The 25,061-nt window shown below is 40.6% G+C and overlaps 2 protein-coding genes across 2 annotated transcripts; one reads left to right on the plus strand and one right to left on the minus strand.

The window, feature by feature from the left end:
- Positions 1-84: 84 nt before the first annotated feature.
- Positions 85-3,272, plus strand: pno1 (partner of NOB1 homolog). The gene is made up of 7 exons (XM_064317833.1): positions 85-401; positions 822-971; positions 1,737-1,820; positions 1,940-2,000; positions 2,195-2,312; positions 2,418-2,488; positions 2,658-3,272. Exons 1-7 carry the CDS (start codon positions 201-203, stop codon positions 2,723-2,725), a joined length of 753 nt encoding a protein of 250 aa, XP_064173903.1. The 5' UTR covers positions 85-200; the 3' UTR covers positions 2,726-3,272.
- LOC135245063 (calcineurin subunit B type 1) lies at positions 3,043-24,620 on the minus strand. Its single transcript, XM_064317834.1, has 6 exons — positions 24,364-24,620; positions 16,152-16,191; positions 9,456-9,632; positions 6,672-6,731; positions 6,141-6,325; positions 3,043-5,288 (listed from the first exon to the last, which is right to left on the minus strand). The coding sequence occupies exons 1-6, from the start codon at positions 24,364-24,366 to the stop codon at positions 5,241-5,243; spliced, it is 513 nt and encodes a 170-aa protein (XP_064173904.1). The 5' UTR covers positions 24,367-24,620; the 3' UTR covers positions 3,043-5,240.
- Between the last annotated feature and the right edge of the window lie 441 nt (positions 24,621-25,061).

Raw genomic sequence — 25,061 nt, forward strand, 5'->3', positions numbered from 1 at the left:
CCGGAACTTATTTAATGACTGGCGTAGAAAGAGCGCTTTACCATACGTGTAGATTATCCTGCTCTGAGGACAGGCTTGGCTCTGGTTGGCTACATCCGGTCCTTTCTCAATATGGCGAAAATCTAACAACATGTGTTTGAAACGTTATCAATAAAAGGAGTTTTATTTTTCCCAGTTTAAGAGTTCTAGCCAATTTAATAATGGAGACTGAAAACACGTCAGGAACAAAGGCCGAAGGGAGCGCTGCTATGGACTGTGAAATTGACACCTCTGCAGAATTTAAGAAAGTCAAATCAAAAAAGAATAATAAGCGTAAACTGAAAGACTCGGACATGGAATCTGAGGATACTGTGGCTCGCAAGAGACCAGAGTTTCCGCCTATTTCAGGCGACAAATTGAAGGTAGATTGGTACTATCACCAAACTTGCTTGCTTATTATCACAGTATCCTTTTTGGAATATACTTGTGCCATGGGCTGTTCTGTATGTTGTGTAATGTTAATTGGACCTTAACAATAGGTTACAGGCCAGATGTTCCTAACTTAGCTAGCAGTTGTTTATTGCGTTGTAATTGGCACTTGTACTGAATTCTTTATACTATAACTTACGCATACCAAGACGACGCCATTTATGTTGATATATAATTTGTATTGCCATGCTGTTTGTCCACCGACTGTAAACATAAATCTGACTAGTTAATTTGTGTGCGCTTGTTTGATATGAGTGGAATTCTGGTGGCTGATGCAGTGAACTCTTTAGAATTATATATTGTTTTGGTATTGTTTAAAAAAAAAAAAAATTGAAACATGTTTTATATTTCAGGGCGGAGCGGATGAGATGCGAAAGGTTCCAGTACCTGCTCATCGATACACACCATTAAAGGAAAACTGGTTGAAGATTTTCACTCCAATTGTTGAACATTTACAGTTGCAGGTCAGGTTCAACCTGAAAACAAGAAACGTTGAAATCAAAGTAAGTGTAGCCTATACTTTTTTTTATTCTTTTGGGTAAATTAGCTTTAATGCAAATCGTCTGTTTGTGCAACTCTTAAATAGGTATGCTTGTATTTCTGGAATGTTGTCTAATGTGTAGAGCCATGAGTTTTCCCTGATATAGGCCTGTCCTCCAACACAGAGAAGATGGATATGCAACTTTCTTAAGTCTCTTGCGGTGCTGTCAACACACTGGTGTTTTAATCTAATTTATTTGATTACCACAGGGGTGAAAACTTGAATCCCCACCAAATTTCTGAGCGATCAACAAACACCCACGTGTGCATACAAATCGCTTTATTTAAAAATAGGTGCGCTTGAATTGCAATGTGAAACCAGGTGGACTGAATAAAAAAAATATACTATTTAACAAACTCTGGAGTGGACTTTAGCAAAGGAACTAGGTGTGGAAACAGCCTAAGAGTTCTTGGTGACTGCCTTGAGTATAAGGCAGTGATCTTCATTCCTGGTCTTGGTGGGCCGTAGAGTCTGCTGGTTTTTGTTTTTGCCTTTGTGAGGTGAGTTATCTGTGTAGGCGATTGCTTTAGTTGATCAATTAGGCTAAGTGCTGAGGAACAACATAAACCAGTGGACCCAGTGGCCTGCCAAGACCAGGAATGAAGATCACTGATAGGTATAAGTTTCCCAGACCACATATTTAGGATAAACTCATGGCCCTTTTTTGTTATTACCTGTACCGCATGGTGAAATTAGCACATTTACAAAAATCCTCTCTGAATTTCAGACATGTAAAGAGACGCAGGACATTGGCGCCCTGACAAAAGCTGCAGATTTTGTGAAGGCATTTGTGTTAGGATTTCAAGTGGAGGTGAGTGTCAAAGTGAATTCACTTAAAGTCCGATCAAACAACAGTAAACAGACTAATATGTCTAATTAGCCTGGTATTTCTGTAAAATGGTGTGCTAATTACACTCCCTCTTTTCGCAGGACGCACTTGCACTTATCAGACTAGATGAGCTTTTTCTGGAAACCTTTGACGTTACAGATGGTAAGTGAAGTTGCTGTAGTAAACTGGTATAATGTTGATTTACTTGTATTTATTTAATCTGTCTTCATGAAATTGGAATTCCTAGGACATTACAAGCCAGACAGTGTCAGTCCACAGCACAGGACGTTTAGAAGGCTCAGGCTGTTTATGAATTTGGATGCGCAGAGCATTCATAAGTGTGTCTTTTCTGACAGTGAAACCACTGAAAGGAGATCATTTGTCCAGAGCTATCGGAAGAATAGCTGGTAAGGGAGGAAAAACAAAGTTCACCATCGAAAACGTGACCAGGACGCGTATAGTGCTCGCTGACACGTGAGTACTTATTTTTGGTAATGGAAAAAAAAAAGATTGGCAATAATAGGTCTGCCATATTACAAATATGCCATTGACTGAAAATCTTTTTGTCTCTCATTTCAGAAAAGTACACATATTGGGATCTTTCCAGAACATAAAAATGGCAAGGACGGCTATATGTAACCTCATCTTAGGTGAGAACGGGTGTCTGTGCTCTCATTGTACTGGTTCTGAATTCTTAATGTCCATGTAAAGCTTTATGCCAGAGATTAAACCCTGCAAACTGTCAGAGTACTATAGATATTTGACCCACTGACCTGAACTGCATAAGGTGCCCTGTTAAGACTTGCTTCTGCCCTACAGGAAGTCCACCATCAAAGGTGTACGGGAACATCCGGGCAGTGGCCAGCCGGGCAGCAGAGAGATTCTGAACCCCTCGGACGTCTGCCTTTCCTCCAAGACTGAAACACATTGCATGCGCCTGGCTGAGATGTGTGCAGATGACAGAAACGGTCACAGAAAATAAAGGACTTTGGATTGCCTTGTAGCTCTTGAGCATTGTAGTCATGCAAAGTCATCAAGGGATATCGGTTTCACTCGAGTATGTGGATGGTCATTATCACCGATACTATACATAAGTTTTTGGCTAATGGATGTGAAAGTGTATCTGAAACAGATTCCAAATTTTGCACACACAAAGTACACCCTGTTTGTGATGTGCTACTGCATACATTAAAGCCAGCTTCAGTAAGTTTCAAATCAAATGGTTTATTTATATTCTCATTGTCATACAGTATGACTGTTCCAATAGTTCCCACAGCACATGATGCAGCATGCAGAAAAAGTAAAGAAAAATCTAACAAACCTCAATTTTCAACCATTCCTCACAAAAACTAAAACCCAGTCCTTCAGACGGAACGGTTGCACTAAAGAACTACGGCCTAGTCAACGCACTAACTACAGAACTATTTAACTACTTCTATTAAAAAAAAGAAATAAACACAAATGGTTTCCCCTTGAAGCAGAGCATGTGGCAGTCAACACTGGAACAGATATGAAACTGCCAAAATTCAAGCGATGCATTGAGCCAGAAATTTTTTTTTTTTCCTTTAACATGTAGTGGAGTTTAATAATTATCAATGATCTTAACATTTACCAAAGTTTGGCAACATCCATATCATACCATGATTCTTTATAATATATTAACATTACAATTTATATGTAAACAAGAGGAATATCTTTTAAAAAATGGATGTACATGCAAAAAAGTTAAACTCCGTGTCATGCAAGCATATCGAGTCCCAGGGCCCTAGGAACATACAGAGCCATGGACATGCAGCACTCTCTCGAAGAACGCCCAGGACAGGAAGACGCTCGCGGCCTAGCTTCCCCACCACAGATGCCCGCCTAGGCCAGCAAGCAGTCCAGCAAAAAAACTGAACCGCGAAAGAGACCAAATTTCAAAACCAAAACCGTTTCAGTTTTTCAGAAAATGCATTGTCCCCATTTTCTTTCTCTTCAAATTTCACCATGTCTAAAAACACAGAAAACAGGAATACACTACCGTAGATATAAAGGGTAAATAAAAGTCCAATCTCAGGGAGCACATGCTCAAACTCAAAAGTATTCCATTTTGAACATTACCATGCTGAAATATCAATGGCATTTTAAGAGCAACTCAGTTTTTCATTAAAGTTAAAAAAAGAAATTTCAAAGACAGGGCACAGTACAGTAGTAACTAGGAAGGTGTACATTTAGCTTAAGAAAATCTTTCCTTATTTAAAATTGTTAAAGGTCAAAATGCATCCCTCCTTCGCCTAATATACATACATTGTTTTAAAAAACAAAAAATGCTGCCTGCAGTAGTTTGTAAATTAACACACTACAAAGATCCACGTCTCCCCTATTGTCACATAAGTCATAACCGTTATGAATTTTTATCTTGAATCAGCATAGTCAGTCACATTTGCATGAACTGCTGTTTTAAAGGTAATAACATACAAAATGCATTTAAATGTTCCAACTTATTTTAATAGAAGTATTTAATGATTAGTGAAATGTGTTTTGTTGGGAACAGTTTGACGGATACAAACTATTCACAGATAGACCTGGGCAATACAAAGACCTGCCTTTAAAGTAAACCAAAGTTTGTATGCAAAAACATGTCACTTTCTTGGCATCTATTTATACTCTACTGTATTTGAGAAAGCCAGACAAATAAAGAGATTAACTCTCCAAAAATATAAACACGTATAAATAAAACAATCTCCTTGTTACAAAAAAATCCAACCGTATCTAGCTGTAATGCGTGATTGAAAGCTAAAATGCTCAATTCAAACCAGTTTCATATTACAATGTGTAAAAAAAAAAATTAAAAAAAAAACCTGTCATACACTCATACTAAATTGCATCTTTTCAATCGCACAAAGCTTCATATACTTCTAACCAGTTCTCTCAAACTTAAAAAGGTGGTGTAGGATGAGCATGTGTTCAACTGGTTTATCATTATGTTCTGCTTGGCACTTCGTAATCTACTTTTGTGTTGCAGTTAATCAAGTATCTTAAGATGCACTTCAGCTAACTACACATTTCCCCTTTTGGAAGCTGTAGACATACTTCCTTAAAAAAAAAAAAAAGACAGGATAAAAAATAAAAAAAACGAGGGAAAAAAAGACAAGCCAACCCTCCTCCTTTGCTCCACCAAACTGAGATGCTCTTTCATGAAGAAAAGCTGTCCTTCAGGCTTCTTAAAGTGCTACACCGAGTCATTGAAAGGACCAAAGTTCAATAACACTTAGGTTGGCTTAACGAGGCTCATGTTGGAAAGAAAAGTGGCTTCACAGAGAGAATACTTCCATTGAAATACACAGAGCATTTGCTGGACGTCTTGAGCAGGTCTTCAGAGATGGAGAAGAAAGCGAGTGTTTGCGAGCTGCTTGGGACCGCTCACACGTCCACCACCATCTTTTTGTGTATATCTAGGCCGCCTACGACCTGGGGGGGGGGGAGGAGAAGGTTAACACAGGAAGCCAATCCAACGTTCCTTTCTTGTACACCATTTTTGAACATCCATTGAACAAACAGAACTGTGATCGTGACGGCTACTGTACAAGCTTTCCCTTGGCTGTCGAAACGGCACATTGACTGCCATCCTCTACACCCGACCCTGGTCCTGGAACAGGATCAACATTAATTCAGACCTCCAGAAACCAGGGTGAGGGGAGTTAACTTAACCCAACTGCTTCGATTGATCAATACACATGTAAGAACAAATATCATCACACCCTACATCCCTCCAGGAACAGGAGTTGGGAATCCTAGTTCTATATGCAGTAACTGAATTGATCATGGTGCATGTGATAATATTTGCAGTAAATGTAGATTTTTGGGTGTACTATCCCCTATTCAGACAGCATATGTTTGGCATTAAGGTCTCAGTGCGATCTAGTCTTTCCCCACTGCAGATCCGATATTGCTGAGGGCACTAGTGTGTGACCTTGTGCATCAGCGACACCGCCCCCACAGTCTTGGCTCAGGCTGGATGGGTCTAATGTTGTAAACCCTTTCACTGCTTCATACTGCAGAATAAACATCGGCACAGCTCCAGCCCTTCCACAGATAGGTCTCACTCAGTACAAGGTCAGCATTACCCTTATGGACTGTATCTCCCTGAATGTAATACCTCCCCCAATACCTCTACTGCTAGGCATCTCAGAGGATAGACAACTGACCTATATTGTAACACTTGGTGTCTGCATGAGGAAGCATCCTCTGTCTAACTGCCATCAGGATCCAACCTCTCCCCCCACCCCCCCCCTTCAGAATGTATTGTGTTTTTTAACATACTGCGCAGAATTCTTCGAAGGATATTCTCCCATCGCCATCCTTGTCTGCGTTGATGATGGTTTTGTCGACTATCTGCTGGAGCTGAGTGTCCTTCAGGTTGTTTCCCACCATCATTTTCAGGACCTGGAACAGCTCCCCGTTGGAAATGTAGCCGTCTTTGTCCATGTCATAAATCCGGAAGGCAACTGTGGGAGGTGATGCACAGAGATTAATTATACAACCAATGGCCCAAACTCTCATGTGGAGTGCTGTGGAGGTTACAAACAAATACAGAGTGTTACCATAAATTATTTTATATTATAATAATATAATATTTAATCTCACCAAAAATGTCTAGATATATGACTGCAAAAACAATTATTAAAATCTGAGTATGTAAAATTGATATCAAAATGATACCAGGTCAAAACAAACATTAACCAATGTTTCACATTGTTGGTCTGCTGGGAGTGCGTGCGGTAATGTACAGAAGTGCTATAACTGTGAGCAGGAGCAGGGCTCCCAGGTCTTCAGTGGTGCACTGGGACTTACATCGCAGCTTCTGTTCCTTGTCACCTTTGACGCTGAACTGTGAGACGCCCTCAATAAACTCTAGAGAAAAGAAGAACCGCATGTGAATCATCCTATTACAAATCTAAAATTGTGGAGTACAGAGCCAAATCAAGAATAGACAAAGTATGTCTTCGTCCCAGAAATTATGGAGGTCACTGTACATACAAAAGGTATTGCCACTGGTGTCTGCAATATTTTTTCTTGAAAGGCAATGCTTAGAAAATCATAAGGAGACTTTTAAGTTTAAGGCTTGCCCTAGTATTAAGAATTTGTGATGGATGGTGAATAGTAAAATCAATCATGAAATATATCAATTGCTTTGAATTATATATAACAAAAAAAAACTTTGCAAATTTCCATATCCCTTTCAAACGTGGGGAAAATCTGATCTTTCCCTCCCTCGGTTTTCACTTGAAAATATTTTGTGGAATATTACCTATTAAAAAGACGCTTGAAATATGGAAGACAGCTGATGAAAGTCTTTGTCATGTTTGTGCTGAAGAGGAGGAGGGTATTATGGCTCCTGTTGCCTCCTTTTGGCAGCAGGTGGCAGACTGAGTCTATGCAATATACAAGCAGTCCTTATGCTGACAAATGCCTATCAAGACATTTAGCCAAAATGAGATATGGTGGGGCTAGTTATGAAATCCAGAAAATATGTAGGGTTGTCCACTTCCACCCCTACCTGACAATATCCCATGATGGGTAATGTTTATTAAGTCCAAGCCAGTCAACAAAATGGGGAAAATAACTGCTTCTGTTTATCTAGGCTGTGGCATAGCCTACTTGGGCATGTGTCTTACAGTATTTGTTTTTTTAACACCTTTTAACAGCATCTCTATTTACAAAGCAGACAGTACAGATAGTAAATGTAACCCAGGCCAAAGTGTCTAAAAGTTGACTTGAAGATCAAATAGCCTTGAAGCACTCTTTAGAAATGCAGTTAAGCTATTACACCATTCAGTGATTAACCTCTTCATTTAGGAGGCCTGAACAAAAATCTTAATCCATATCCTTTGTGAATGTTTAAAAAAAATCAGTCAACTTTCTGCCACAGTCACCATCACCCAACATGACTGCAATTGTTGCCAAAGTTGATGGACTATTCTGTGGATTATAAGCCAGAATTTTTAGTGGGTAACTAAACAAACAACATCAATAAAGTTTATACACATTGCATCCCATCATTTGTTTCCGTTCAATGTGTCTGAAATGACATAGCATTTGCATCACAATCAGAGTAGGACAACCTATAGCAGGACCAAATTAACCATTTTGGTCTAATAGCCATATGTAGACGTAAAAGATTAAGGAGAAATATAAGGCCTTTAAAAATCTAAATATGTAATTCAAGAATATCTTGAGGGCTCACTGAAACAAAAAAAAAAAACACATAGTAACTAAATGAAAGAAATGTGCCTCATCACAGACACAAGTTGATAGGCCTAACTACTACATAAATGCACCTTTTTCTATGCTTTGGCTGGTAAAGTTGTAGGCTACTGTGTTCTGCCGCACTGGGACTGTTATTTTAAAAAACATTGACAGAGAAAAAAAAAAACTTCTGGTTTACATAGTTGCTTGCTTCGTAGAGTTTTATATACAGTTACAATTCTTTGACTAGTAAAATTAAGCTGTCAAAAGTCTGTGTGTAAAAAACAATGCACAAACCCGTAAAGTGAGATTCATGTGAACATGAAGAGAAACTTGAAGACTAAAATAGAAATTTTCATTTGGAAAATGAATTGTATACTCAGAAATTTAAAAAATAAATAAATTGAGCACCAGTGAACAGAGACTTTAGAAGCTCTGAAAGTGGCTTATCCTGTACACTAGCCATTTCCCACCTGTGCTAGGCTCAGGAAAACGGAAACCTGGAGGTGACATATGGAGAAATGGGCCGACTTACAGACCCAGAGAGAACAAGATGAAAGTTCATACCAAGCCAGACCTAAATTAGTGCCTCTGTATGAAGAATAAATGCACTAGAAACCAGGAAAATGGATGTGTAAGCATCACCATATTCAAGAAGACAAATACACCCCGATCCTGAAGCTATGGATACACAATGCACAATATGTGAGCGTTAGAAGAGTCTCATTTCTCCTGTTGATATTTGACCCTCACCTCATGTTACAAATCCAAGTAAACTGGAACCGTTCTCGGCTATACAGACAACTTTGGGCCAAAGTCCCAACCTTTATTTTAATGTTTATCTAGACCCCGAATGTTAATGATAAAATGAGAACGATGCAGTGGAAAACCCCTGTGACACTGAGCTACATTCCAGGGTGAGAACATCGGGCCTGCATTTTCCCCACAAGACCTTGCTTTAAAGGCCTCAACTAACAGAAATGAGCTTAACATTCTGAAACTGTTGCAAAACACTGAGCCCATTTAAAGCAGGTGTTGCGCTGGTCTAAATGTGCCGTTTCACTATTCTTCATTACTATACATCTCAAGTCTCTGCTACACTTTTCATGGTGACTCAAGGATTGTAATTATTGCAGTTAACAAAAACAAACAGATGACTAAACGCACTCATTAAAGTAATGAGCTCAACAGAACAGTAAATGCTGAAATGCACCAATGGCCATGGATACATTGTTCCAATTGCATATAAATCTTTGTAGAAAATAATGTACACTGTATAAATTGCAGAAATGTTCGGCATAGGAGTCAGAAAACATGACACCTGATTTCTACAAGGCCGCAGCAAGCAGACACAATATATTTTTTGAAAAACAGCGCTTGGTCACTTACCTTTGAAGTCAACTTCCCCATTGCCGTCCGTGTCGAATATATCGATGACTCGCTGTACCAGGGGGTTCTGTTGCAATTCGGGCAAAGACATGAATTCTTCAACGCTCAAGGAGCCGGAATTATCTAGGTCGAGTTTCTTAAATCTCTTCCCTAGCCTCTTAATCTCATCAGCATCAACTGGAATAAGGACAAAAGACAGAGAGAGAGGCAGACATGTGTAAAACGGATGGATTCAGTCAGGATAACAGCAATGGCTCCCAGTGCAGTTCATTTCGTGGTCCACCACCATCTAAAAAAAGTGTCGCACGAACACAAATGGGAGGAAGACAAAAGAGAAACGGTCCCCATCGGTCATGGACTTGCGTCCGGAGCCGAGCCCCCAGCAGCCATGTGAAGAGCCTAGCCCTGTCCAGGGGAAAGCTTACCCCGAGCCTTGTGTGTTCCAGCCATGGCGGCCCCAAGCTGTCCTCCCCAACGCGGTGCTAACGGCGCGGCGCGGAATCACATACTGAGTTACCGGCTCTAAGCTCATTCACCGCGTCACATGACCCTGCCCTTCCGCCCCCCCCCACACCTTCAGCAGCGCTAATCAGTTTCCCCCTGTAAGAGCTGTCTATTAATCTTTACAAAACCCTGAGAGAGCAAGAGAGAGAGGGAGAGGGGGAGAGAGGGGGGAGAGAAAGAAAGAGAGAGAGAGAGCAGTAAGTTAAAGACAATGATAGGGAGAGTTGAAAAGAGAGATGTGAGATGGGAAGAGAAAGATGAAAAGCGAAGCAAAAGTAGAGAACTGACCAAGAGCTAGCTAGTGCACAAGTTGAGAGAGACAGAGAAAGAGACAGAGAGACACAGAGAGAGAGAGAGAAAGAGAGAGAGAGAGATGTACAGTAGTCCCTAGATCAGCCTCCTGAAGAGTGCGGTTTGAAGTTGTATGAGATAATGCTTTTGCTTGATGACTAATCAGGAAAAAGGACCAATGATTAAGTGCGTGGTGGACAAGTAGCACATAGTTGTTGCTGGGGGCATTCAGCACAGATTTCTGGGTATTTTTATGACCAACGGGAATATATTACGGTTGTGTAATAACCATTTTCTTACCTGAGAAAATGGTGGTTTTATAAAGGTACTGGGAGATGCTTTGTTCATTAAACATACAATTAAGAGAATAATGTTGTTTTTTTTCTTTATGTTTTTTAATTGACATGAGTGAGTAATCCTTTAAACAAAAGTATAAATAATCTGCAATTATGTCAGTGACACATTTAAAACCTTGTAACATGGAGGAAAAAAATACCCTTGGTACATGTTGTAATTGTGTTCCCCTTCAAAAAAAATTCCCAAATATCTTATATATGAAATGTAATGGCTGAATGGGAAGAAAAACCACCTCAAGCAGAAGCCAGTGAATAAAACTGATTCACATCCACCCGTTTCTTCCACCTTTCTATCGTATCAAACAATAAACCTTTCCTCCCTTTACATGACACAATAACACAGCATTCATAGTACTACCTTCCATCTAAAGCGGCATTTCTGTGTAGGCTACATCCTACACAGTGCATAGGGTTCTCAAAATGCTGGCATTCCTTCCCAGATAATGTTCGCTCTCCTGCCATAAACACATTCCACTACTCGATGTGCAAGCAGTGAAAGATAAACAAATAAGAATAAAGAATAAACAACCGACAAATGCAGCCCAAAATACATTCTCCTGTTCATTGACAACCAGCTGCCTTTTGGTGCGTGTAAACAAACACCTTTGTAGGCACAACCAGCGAGGTATATCACTAAGTATATGTCGCTAGTGCTACAGAATTAGTGAGTATGCACAATGTCAAAACAAAACACTGGCTAATCTCATTCACTTCCTGCCCAGACCGTGACATTGTGACATCACTTCCAGGGATTAGAACGTTCAGTTCAGTGGCTACACATCACGTATCTACTCACTGACTGTTCCCACTGTAACCACAGCAACACAGCAGTGACTAAAATGACCACCACCGGTAATATAGCTTTCAGCTCCTTCGATAGACGTACTTAAACAGCGGTGTGATACAATTATCAAAACTGCTTATTGCTTATGTGACCTTTCCGCATTAGTGATTAATGATGACAGACGAATCAACTTCAACTGACAAGACCAGCAAATATATATGAAATATATTGCAATAAAATGAAAATGAAAATATATATATGCATGTACAGACTACCATGAGATGACACTGCCATATAGAATGAAGTGACATTCACTGCATTCACTACAGTACAAAGCTCCATGCTCCATTACAGTGGAAAGATCCATTTGCTAAAAAAATAAAAATAAAAAAATAAAAAAAAACGTGGAACACTTTATATTCTCCCAAATATGTAACCAGGCAACTGCCACTTAGCATAGGAAGTGAACTGGATTGAACTGAAGAGCAGTCTATCATAGTGCCTTTACATCCCTTACAAGGATTGCAAAATGCTTTACGGTAGGAGGCAGTATTCATGTCACATTGGGTGACACACAGCAGCCATTTTCTTACACAAACCATATACAAAAACTGGGGAAAGAACAAGAACCAATTAAGCAATATAGATGGCCAGACTCAAAGAACCAGACTATAAATTTACAGGACACCAGGGAACCCCTTCCTTTATGTGTTAAGTACCAAGCGATCCATGAGAAAATTATTTGGCTTCCTGTGAAGAGCTGGCCCTAGAGCTGCTTCCTTATTGTTGCATTGTGACCCACAGTGCACACCGCCCCCTAGTGGTCCAAAGACATCACTTCCAGCAGAGGTCTGGAGGTCTCACATTCATGTGTTAAACAACAACCCCAAATTAGCTTCTGCTATTTGGCAGGAGGTGGTAACAATAAGGTTATGGTCATGGTATTGAGAGAGGCAGCTGAAAATAAACTCAATCTCAGGCCTAATATCACACACACCCAATCTCAGGCCTAATATCACACACACACACAATCTCAGGTCTAATAGCACACATCCAGTCTCAGGTCAAAGCAAAGCTCCTTTCATTCCTCAAATAAAATACTCAGCTGACTTTCCTGCCAGTGTGTTTCGAGAGCGGTCGCACCGGCAAAGTAGTATCATCATCATGGATTCGGTAATTTTGTGACTCTTCTTGCACAGAAGTGGGAGGACAGCTGCTGCTGGGGGTGTGTCAATCAAAATTGGGCAGCGCACTGCAATTTTAGTGCAGCTCATTGCAATTGTCATGTCGGTCTAGTCTGCCATGACTCAGATCAGGTCTCTGGTACAAATTGCCACGCAGTGTATGGCAGATTGCTCATTTTGGGGCTTTCCCATGCAATACACGCATCATAATACACTACTCAAAAGCCAATCAATGGTTTTCGTGGATCCAATGCTGTCCAATTTGACGTTAATATAAATCCCACAAGCAGGAAAAAAGTAAAAATATACATTGGACATGTAGTTCATTGTTCTTTTTATCTTTATTTAATTCCTGTATTTATTTCTATTTTTAATTTCTTATTGTTTAAGGGCAAAACAGTGTTGGTTCAAAAGAACATACTGTACTTGGATGTTTAAACCAGCAACCAATTAGGAAGGTCTTTTTTTATATCATTTATTTCCAAAAACGGCTCATATGCGGGACTTGAGGAGCTGTGGTTTCATCGTGTTTATTTTGTCTATATAGTCAGGTCAATAGTGAAGTGAAGTTTCAGTCAATCTTGATTTTCTGTAGGCTTTACATCATTTGTTGGCCAGTTACTAATTGTGTGTGAGGTGGAAACCAGGCTTGACATCTTCTATTCCCTTACATACATACATGTTCTCTTGACATTCTACAGTATATGTAGATGTTCAAACCGTGCCACATGGGGATAGCCTTGCTGCTTCGTTGGTCAGCATTGTCTCTGAGTAAGCAACACAAGTGAAACCCATGTTGATAAGGAACCAGGAGATTAATTATAGAAATAAGTATTCAAAACATGATGAAACTACAACTCATCCAATCCTGCTCAGTTAAGCAGCATAGTCTGGAGAACCTCCCCCCTCCATGTCTTCTGTGTCCCTCCCCAGGGGAACTCCTAGCAACAAGGAAACCCAGCTAAAACAGAGGGGTTATTTTGAGAGTCTGCAGGTGGCCAGAGTCCTTCAGGGACTGCCAGGTTGCAGCAGCATTGCATTATGGCCCACACAATTCAAATGGAGGGCGACTCCTAATGTGAATCTAACCCACACTGATGCCGGAAGCATCAAATTTCCAGGACACATTCATCAACTTCATTTGGAAACCTTTGTGTATGACGTTTAGAGAATCGGAATCAAGAGCTGCCAGTCAGTCTGAATCATGTTCCAAATGGTCTCCTCCCTGTGGCGGATGGAGGGGTTTCGATGTAGAAGACGGTTGAGCTGGTTACTCAAATACTCACACTATACATGTTCGTCAGGCAGTCAAAGCTATTTTCTACCATTTGACTGACATAATGATTTACTTGATGCATTGAATTTTTAGTGATTTTTAAAAATTTATTTCTCTCCATGGCAAAAACTTTTTAACTAACAAGCAGCTGTGGGCTGAGGGCATACATGGATTTTCATAGTAGGCCTACATTCAGTAGACTAAAATACTTTTTATTTGGCTGGAGGCAACTTTCTAAACAGGAGGTCAATTTTCTTCACAACATAGCTAGCAGCACAATACCTCTCGGATTTCATATGGGATAAACAGGTAAAAACTATCAGCTTAAACTACCCCTCCAGATACATTTTAAAACCTTAAAAAAGTTTATTTTTTGAATAATTATGCAAATTGTTTTTTTCACCAAAGAATGTTCAATAAACTTCTGGAAATTGCTTAGTAGCATCTCTAAACCTTCGCCCTCATTGAGAATGGCAGAATCTATGAATACGCAAATGGTCAACGCTTGCTGCTGTGGTCCCGGGATACACAGTAGGCATGGCACCTGGAAATCAATTTGTGCACGAAGCCCATCGACCTATGCAAGGTTCTGGAAGCAGTCATCTGTAAAATGTGCGCGACAAACACAGACTCCCTCAATGCTCTCAGATACATCCACGTGATTTTTATAAAGAAATTCCACCAACTTTTGTTTCATTTTAGAATCGGTAAATGAGTGGAGCGAAGTTCCTACCTCAGGATTGCATCCTAAAACTGCGCAGTCTGCCAGTTTCTACACACAAACTGTCACAACAATGCCCCTCACTAGTCAGCTTTCTGTGTGCTAAGGTTTCGGTTTACCACATTGCTCTCCAGTAATTTGCATATCTTGCATAGTGGACTGTGATAGGTTCGACATTTGTGACGTCACAAATTTTGCTTATGCGCATGTTTCAAACTCAGATTTCAGGGCAGTACGGAAAAGCTCTCCGTATACAGTGGAAGAATGTGAAAAACGGCACTCAGGTTCTGCATAAAAATCCATCTTTCTAGTAAAAGTCATGATTCCAAGAGGAATTGAACATTAAATGTTATGTCATTTTGTCTGCATTTTTAACATCTCTACCATCAGGACACACTGGCGGGACTGTGAAAGCAGGTTTGGAGGGCTGTGCCGTTCGCAGGAGGGGTTTTGCAAGAGGCCTCGCGCTAGAATGTCCTCCCCTAAATTACCGCTGTAGAAATCCTACACCTCCCACACCGTGTTGCCCACTCCGCCAGGATCCTCTCCGCACGCTGGCAGGCCGAGCATGCAACACCCCAGGGAACGAGCTCACCCGGCGCAGAGGCTTCCCTTCACAGCGCTGCTTAAGTGTGCAGGGGGGGGGGGGACATGTGTGCATTCTGTACGCTGCCTTCGTGAACGAGTGCGTGTGTAAGAGAGACGGGCAGGGGGGTGGGCAGAGAAAGAGAGGGAGGGACGGAGGGAGAGAGAGAGATGAAGGGAGAGAGAGCAGGAAGAAGGGAGGGGGAGAGAGAGAGAGAGCATGTGTGGGTGGGTGGCAGATGTAGCCTGGTCTGCTTGATTGAAGCACACATCAGCAGCTCCTAGCATGCACCGAGGGCTGCCAGAGATGAGAGCAAAGCTCCCAGATATTAATATTTCAGAACAGGGGGAGAAACGATCAAAACGATAAAGGAAGGGCAGTCACTGAGCCAGCACTGAGCTGCATGTTGTGGACTCTAATAAAGAACAGCGGGGTGCGATGTAAAGTGAATGATAATCCAATTAACACTCACTAATGCCTCAAACAACCAGTTGATAATATCAGGATTAGTATTAGTAGATTGGTACATTTCTTTTGAACCCATTACCTTATTAGCCAGGAGCAGAGCTCTTGGTAGGAATCCACAATAGTAACTGCTTGGACACTGAATTATTTTGCAACACACAGCAGACCATGCCTTGGTATTGAACAATTTTACACTGTATAGCCAGAGGGGCTAAGTGCTGAGCCAGAGGTTTTACTGAATTCCTACCGAGACATCTGAGGATCCTGGCTCACAAGTTCAGTATCACACATCACCATCACCACAATATCACCATCAGAACCGCTAAACTGAAACCAATGATGCGTAGTCAGTGGCATTCCTGGATTCCTTCCAAAAACAAGGCAGATGCATGCTGGGGTTTGGCAGAGCTCTATGGGAGGACTCTCACTGGTCACTGTGCTGCACATACGTTATAGGCACGGCACTGTTGACATATGGCAGGGGCGTGTTACACGTGTGACTACTGAAGGAGGAGTCCTGCATACTTACAATGTGAGCACATTTCCAGGGGATAACTCGCTTCATTTCCCTGCAGAGGAGAGAAGGAAGGGATCTGTGAGTTTCATCTGCACATGTACAAACAAACTGTATAAACACACAAAACGGGAAAAATACATGAAACAAGTCACTTAGATTACCTTGCAGTTACACTCTGCACTCACACCATGATTAACACACTTGTTCAAGTCAGTTTTAACTGAATACTGAGTGTAAAATAAAGGCGTGTCCTGCATTCATTCAGTGGCCATTGATGACAGGGCTGTTGATAGCTTTGGCTAAAAGCTTCTTATGCAGATTGCTTTAGCTGAAGCCTAAGCAGTCTTCAGATAGGACCCTGGCATATGAAGTTTATCAACATATACAAAGGGACTAGTCCACATAAAACTTCTGATGACCAAATATACAAACATATCTTGTCCCGGCATTAGAATACATATCAGCATTTAGCAATAGTCTTGTCTGCTTTAGACAAGTCCACCTCATAGCTACATAGCCTAAATGTAAAATATAAATATAACGCTACAATTTTCTTCCATGTCACACACAGGCAAAGTCCCAGGAGTGTGCCGGGGGAAGATTCTTCGTCCCCAGCCCATGGCATCAGTCAGAGCTTTCGTTTATGTACCTGCTATTTGGGGGTCCAGGCCTGGTGTTTGCTCTGTTTGCTCTTTTTTGCTCTCTCTCCTGCCTTGCTACTCAGTAAAGCGTCTTTGTGGCAGTTCTCTGTAAAAAGCGCTATACAAATAAAATTGAATTTCTAAACCACCTTACCCAACGACACCAAGTGGTGCATAAGAACGGAAGCGGATTTAAAGACACGTCGCGCTCTAGAGGTCACACAGGGAACTGTTTTCTCAGAGCTCGCGAATACAGGCACACTTCCTGTCCTGCTCTTCCAGTCACAGCCCACCATTTGCATCTCAGAGTCCTCAGTCTCTGCGCGTCCCATTAGCCAGGGCTGCGAGCCAGCCAATAACCACACCTGCTTTTTCTCATGCTAATTTTATAGAAAATACTGCATTGTTAGGTTGTACACAAAAACACACGCACTTCTAATTGCGTCTAATCATTAAGCCCACTTAGAGTACGAGATCAGACACAGTTGGGGGAGAAGGAAAAACACAGTGATTCAGCTAAAATGAATGAATTTAAATACAGGGGCTGCCAGGTGACTTGTGGAAAACACTGGGGTTTCTGTGTCTGATGCCCCCCATGATTAGTCCTGACCGTGCCAGTGCCAACTGTGGGGACCAGCCCCGCAAGGCAAGGCGTAACAAGCCGCATTGCCACTCGCAGTTGTGCGTGGCGACCTGGCCTGAACCGCGCTCCTGGGGTAAAATGCCTGCGCAGCCCAGCTGGGGGCAGCGTCTTACAGAACGTGGTGTTTTCCTGTGATCTCCTGAACCGCTGGAGGACCCCGCGCAGTGAAGACGCGAGTCTCACACAAACTCACATGACCGAAAACAAGGAGGAGACAAAACTGAGGGGAAAATGCTGGAACAAGTGAGTTAAGTGAATTCTGAGAGTTCATCCAGCAATTAAGCCAAAGCTCTATGCAAACAAACACTCAAGCATGCCGTTGCTCAATGCCTGAATTAGCAGCAGTTCATTGGTACTGTGCTGAGAATGCTCCACGACTGCAGAACAGCAGAAGCCTTATTCATCTCCATCTCCTGCACAGCACAAATCCCCATTCTCAGCATGCACAAGGTGTGCATAACATCACACACAGGAGTGTACGGTTAGGCTAATAGGCCCCAGGCCATTCTGGTAATTTAACAAGAATGTGCATCTGAACCTTGAGCTTAGAAAAGTCTGAATCTAAATTTTATATGGGAACATAATCAATAAATATTTTAAATTAATCCCCAGGCAAATTGTTCATTGAATGCGGCAACACACCAATTAAATGGCCCAGACCAAACATCCAACCAAACACCCTGCCAGTTTTATTTTCTCACAGAACCATAGCCTCTTCCTCTAAAATAGCGCTGTTGCCATCAAAAAGCAGATTAAGTTTGAATCCATTAAAATATATGGTTTGTTTACAAAAAATTAAAAAGCGAACTTGTGCAGAGTAAAGAACAGCCAACACAAAACATGCTTCCGAATACATTTCCAAGATTATTAAAACTGATTCATGAGAACACGAATAAGAGCAGTGACAGAGAGGAATATCCAGGAAGAGGAACAGAGGAAAAATCAGGAAGAGGAACAGCCAGGGAAAGGAACAGAGGAATATCCAGGAAGAGGAAGAGAGGAACAGCCAGGAAGAGAAACAGAGAGGAACAGCCATGAAAAGGATCAGAGAGGAACAGCCAGCAGAAGTCGCTGGAGCAATGAGCACCGCTATATCCCTACCTCCCATAGCCCTGAGCGATGCAAGGCCCATTATGTGCCATTCCAGCGGGACTGCCGGCCACAGTCGGCACTGGCATGGGTCGGTTTCGATCCGAGACCGTGGTGCTCACTACCAGCAACCCTATAACTACAAACTTTTGACAGAAGGGCGCCCTATATCATACATACATATTTTTTATCTCCAGCTATACTCAGCCAAGCGAACATATTCCATGGGAAGGCACACTTAAAATGCATCTGCCACTGAAACTACTCTGTGACAAGGTCAGACCGAGAGGCATTGTCTCAGGACTGTACGACACACTTGTTAAAGCATCATAATATCCCCTACGTATTGATATGGAAAATAGACTTGAAATGTTAAACAACAAACTTGATTGGCAAACCATCTGGAACAATTTCTCTCTGACGTTTATTTTAGAAATGGAATAAACAGTGTCACTGTCCTGTCTATTGGAAGAAGAACACCACTACTAAATTGCTTGTGTATGAAGCAATACTTCTCCCTGGTAAACATCTATCAGGCTCTTCCTGTTTTAGGTTGTTTTTCATACCCAATATAGCACGCTGGTTAGCACTGCATGTCAATGGCAGATATAGCCATTTAAATTGGTCAACTTAATCATTTTTGTTGCGTTTTACAGAAGACAACTTTGCATGTAGGCCTCAGTATTTAGCTGATTAACAATGCTTCTATTGTCTATCTAACATTAGCTATTTAGGATCATATAGCCTAACTAAGCTATACTGAGGTTATATAGCATAAGTTATCTTAAAACTATCACTGTTCATCTTCAAGTGTTGTGTTGGTAGAATGTGCATCGCTGTTAAAACTATCATTCAGCGAAATATCTGGCCAATTTAAATCAAACGAATGAACCGTAACATTAATATTTGTCCTGCACTGCTTCTGATGGTAGACATCCTGCCTTGCCAAATCTATCCAGAACAGTCATATCATGTGTGATAAGACTCAACAAAGTTTTTCCATATGAGACTTGTGTGTGTGTGAATGGGAAAAACCACTACTTAACCTGGATAACTAAACCCAGCAAAGCTGTGGGTTCCATGTGTGAAAGGGGCTATAAAGTGGGTGGGGGTGGGGGAACGACCGAAAAGGGGTGACCACTTAGTCAGATTACATTTATTCTGCAGACGCTTTTTATCCAAAGCGACGTACAATAAGTGCATACCGAAGGTCACTGGAACAACAACAAAACACAGGTCCGATAAGGTACAATACTCATTATGTAGGCTAACAGTTATCCATAGCCATGAATATGTTAAGTCCAGTTCACACAGTAAGCATAGGCTAGGTCAGAAAGTTATGGAAAGTCAAACGAGGAGGCATGACGACGAGCTACAACATCAAAAGAACAATACAAGCGCAATATAAGTGCTGGATGAAGATACAAGTGTAAAATGATCATGAGTTAGGGTAGGTGGTAGACAGGCCTCTCTATCCTTTCTTGCAATTATTCTATCTCAGGTTTTTCTCTTTTTTCTCCTTCTGTGGCCCCTGGACAGTTTGAAAATAAAAAATTTATGATTAAAAAAAATTAAAAAAATTGTCAATTAGAGAAATACTTTCCTAGCAGAGTAACCGGCACCCTGTAATCAGTGCTGCCTGACTATCTGGTGCAAGACATCCAATAATGAATGTTTCCCCAAGGCAGCCATTTTCCATCTAAGAAGAATCTAACTAGATTAACTGTCCTTCACAATATATAACCAGAAATTAATTAAATTCAAAATTTTATTATTATAAATCACTAGCAGTAGGAGTACTATTACTGATACAACAAACATGTCGGTTTCAAAGCTTTACTGATAGTTGCAGCTGCAATAATTGCAATAACATCGGACATTCATAATAAGCTGTTCATATGCCATAGGTTTGATGAAAATTTAGGCAAACTAGCACCAATCCACCTTGAACTAATGATTTTCTTGAGCTTATTTCAATGTAAATATTTAGTCCTACATTTGTTCCCTTTGAGAGCAGTGCACTCTTACATTCATCTCAAAATACTAATATTGGAACACTACATTATGTGAGTGAGAAAGTAATCATTTAGCTAACCAGTACATGATAGCTTCTTTACACAACTGACACCAAAAACACTATTTTAATTACAGCCCATTTCAAATGCAATACAAGTAAATAGATAGCTACAAACCCTGAATGAGTCAACACTTGACTTGAGCTAAGGGCTGTCGTGGCATTTGGATGTGTATACTTGAGCTGTTTGCTACTGAAGTGCCATTTCATTACAGCCATGTAAAATTCCAAGCCAAACCCTATTCCCTGGCTTACACTTACTCTTCCTCAATACGACTTATCAGGACCTCAGAAAAGATATCCATGGTCGCAGAAATCTGTGTCTGGATTGCCAGAGTACTAATGAGTGGAGTATAAAATGTATATGCTGCTAAATTGATAAACTGCTTTAGCTATATACTAGCTACGCCATTTATCAACATTAGTCTAGCTAGTTGGCTGTAGAGGTCGGCCTAGACCTTCCCATCTGACTCTCAGCAGTGAGTCTGCAATGATGTCATAATTCACAAACACATTTTTTTGTAACAATTGTAATACATTGTAAAGAACATGCAGCAATGCAGGTGATGTTCACACAAAACACCCAATGAAATTATTCATTACTACATGAATAAGACAATAACAATAAATAAGAATTTAATTATTTCCATCTTGTACGCTACCTGATCAACATTAACTCTGTGTTAATAAATCACCATAGATAAGACAGACGGGTTCAAACGGAGCTTAAATATGATGATCGCCGCTCATTGAAACGTCTTGTTGGTTTCGTTGTAACTGTGTTTTGGAGTGTGGACACCCATACAGCGGTAATTTAAGGGATCCTGTAACAGGAGCACCCGTGACTATGTTCAGACACCGCGCTCGGTGTCTGATGTCAAACCGCAGCGTTAGATGGGAGATCGCTGCATGAATTTGGAGCACTTCTTTATGTTTCAACAAAAGGTAAAGCCCCTTGTGCTAAACTGTCAGTTCCCACACAGGAGAACCTACGGGTAAAGATCAGCAGTGATAATGGCTTGGCCAATGGAGTGACCTCCCACTGTAGCAAACCCTGATCGAACAAGTCTTAGATGTGTTATATTCCAGTAAAAAAGAAAACCTTTTAAATCAATTTATATTTACACAGAATAAGTCAAATTCATTGGAAAAGACCTGCCAAATAGTCTAGCTGCAGACTTCTAACCCACAAATCCATTTAAATTTGCACTGAAATTTTTAAACTACAGCCAAAAACCAGCTTCTTTCAACTTGTAGGCAAAGTGAGGATTATGTGAAATATGTTTAATTTTCAGAACCCAGCTGTTTTAACCGATAACACCCTTGTTTAATGTCCGGCACTCTGAATACCGTGCAACACAAGTGCATCAACATTTTAAACACCTCACTTATCCAAATTATCAATGTAAAATACATTCATTCGGTTTAATTTGGTAATTATCAAACATATAAATTATCAAATTAAACTGCTGAATTTGTTGATAGGCAAAGCAATCTGTTGGATCAACCTTTATCAAAATGTACAACTCACAACCAGATTAAAATTAAGTTACAACAAATATTCACGTTTAATCTAAAGACTAGGTTCAGCTACCTTAAAAGAGTAACAAATGTTGCAGACATGGACAAGTTCACAGTCACACAAGAAAGGAATGAAAGAAAATAACCAAACTACAGTGTCTGTCCCAAAGCAATCCAAGGATGTGCCAAGACTGAAATTCATAAACCAAAAGACAGCAGGGTATTCCAAAATAACAGAGATGAAATGTAGAATGCCAGACGGTCCTAGATGCAGGACTCAGATGCCCACTTCCAACTAATTGTTAAAAACTCACTTCTTGCCAAATTGTCCTAAATTACTAACTAAAAGAAAGCCAAATCTAGTGAGTGTGAAGGGGGGAGGGGATGGATACCCCCTCTGACACACACACACACACACACACACACACACACACACACATACGCAGACCACACATTTGCTTTGGAATAGAGCTTGTTTAATTTGAGAGAGCTAAAATAGACAATATTGTTTTCTGTATCTTGGCCTCATTTGAAATCAATATAGCAGGCCTAGATTTGTCAAGTTTTATGTAATGATTTACAGACAGTGCATTGTATGCCTGAGTAACATGCAATTTGTGTACGTTGAAAACGTGTTTTTGTTGAGATTTAGTATTACTGTATTGATAAACGCATTGGAAGTTATCGACTAACGTCATCTCTAAAGAGGCTCTTTGTCTCGACAACAGAAACAAAACAAAACAGTTATTGCTATGGAGAAAGAGAATTTCAGTTTTTGAGGAAAAAGGTAATATAAATAGCTTGGCAATGAAATTGGCGAAGTTGTAAGACAGTCGCTTTACTGAAACATCCACAGGCATAATGGCAAGATGTGCAAAATTACCAGTTTAACTAGCTAGATCAAGTCCAGTAGCCTAGCTCCGACACACGAAACTGAGAAAAAAAAACAAAAAAAAACCTAGGATGTCATTTGAGAAGCCGATGATGACAGACTGAAAATAATGATAGACGCCTAGACAAGATATAGACGGTAAAAATACCGAGTTTAGACAGTTATAAATAATTGAAACTCTTAGGAACCCCCCAACAGGTTCACCTGACCTGTTAGCTAGTGCTCGAGATATTGACACTCGATTCATTCTCCCCAATGACAATGACAACCTCGCGAAACCGCTAAACGAGCTGACTACAGCTGGAAGGAAGATGAACATAAAACACTATATGGCCGTGTTCAATTTCGCAAACAGATTGTAACAAACGCATTTGTATTAGCTATATTAGACTAACCATAGCTAGCGAACACAAATCTGCGAGAAATATCGCGGCTAGCGTTAGCTGTGCAGCTAACAACTCTGAACGCGTTGCCTTCAACGGTGATGTGCCATTTTACGATTTTCTAGACAAGTCGCTAGCTAGCTAGCTAATAGTCTAGATATTCTAGCCATCAAGTGGGACAGATACTCACCTAGACTAGCTAGCTAACGTTATTCAAAATCTATCATCGTTAGCTAGCATTAACATACTGCAGCAGTGCTGCACAGAGTGAGCTTATGATAGCTAGTCGACTCACTGGCTAGCATTAGCCACTTGCTTTCCTACTTTTTAAGATCAGTAGTTAGTCTAGCAATTAATGCGATGGACCATTTGATATGCGTTACCTATACATTGGTTTCTACATGTAGATTCATAGCTCGCGCCATTAAACACTGCATACAATAGCTATTAACTCGATAGCTAACTAGGTTTTGGTCGGCTACTTAATATGTTGAGTTCATTCGTTTAACGTTAGACTACTTGACTAGTCAGTGTCCAAGACAGAATATGGAATATTTCACTTTAGTCTAAATTAGCTAGCTAGACAGCGTGATTGGCAGCTAATCTGCTACATTTACCTAGCGAGCTAGCATTATCTGGCGCTCACTTGCTAACATATATTCTAACTTGCCAACAGACGTTAACAGTCAGCTCCCTAATTACGGGGACATAAAATAAGGAAACTATCTAGCTACATGCCTCAGATGTCGTGGTCATTATGACAACTAACGAATAGCTAGCTAGCTAGCCAGCCTGCGATCTACCGAAACAGTTTGTACTGTGTTCTTGTTTTACAGCTAGCTAGCTCGTTAGCTTAAACGTACGTGTGCTTGTTGTGTTTATGATAATGTTCATACCTATTTGCTTACCTAATAAAGGCGTAGCTATCTAGGTAGCTTGTCACTGGCTAGTTGCTACATAATAACCACAGTTAAGCCTTACCATTTTTCCGGTTGGTTATCCAAACGCTTCTCTGAGGATGTGAACGGGTAAGGCCGTAGCTAGGAAGCAAAAATCAAATGCTGGGATCAGTTTTTTTCAGGCAGATAGATGTGGCGAGTTTTAGTCTTCGGAGTCGCGTTTGATTTGTTCGTCCTGTCTTTTTGCCGATGACGGTTTTACTGCAGTGGCTACGACAAATCTGCAGGGAGGGAGGGTTAGCGGAGGTGGTGGTTATGTTTATATCAGGTTTATATGTAGGGAGGAGGAGGGGGAGGTGTGACTAGTACAGCACATCCGGGCACCTCCAGACTGTTATCCTATAGTGTACACAGAAGAACTTACCTATTTGAATACCTGCTCATTTAATTGACAGGTTTGAACAGTTAATGACAGAACAACTACCTATCACATTTATTTTCTGTATTTATTTATATATGCAACATATTTGTATTATAGTCTGTTGATATTGCCTTGCATATTATGATAGTGCCAATACAACATTAAAGTAGAAAACAATGTGTGCTGTATCTATTAATATGGCAGCTTTTGCAATAAAATCATTGGGGAAAGAATGTGGCAAGTGTCTACAGTAAAATGTTCAGCGTTAATTCACCTCTTAACAGTTTATCTGTTAAGCCTTTAATTTATGAATTGGCACTGGACACTTCACTTTGTAAACGTTTTCATTTATGGTTTTT

The sequence above is a fragment of the Anguilla rostrata genome, chromosome 18 (assembly GCF_018555375.3).
Source record: "Anguilla rostrata isolate EN2019 chromosome 18, ASM1855537v3, whole genome shotgun sequence".
NCBI lineage: Eukaryota > Metazoa > Chordata > Actinopteri > Anguilliformes > Anguillidae > Anguilla > Anguilla rostrata.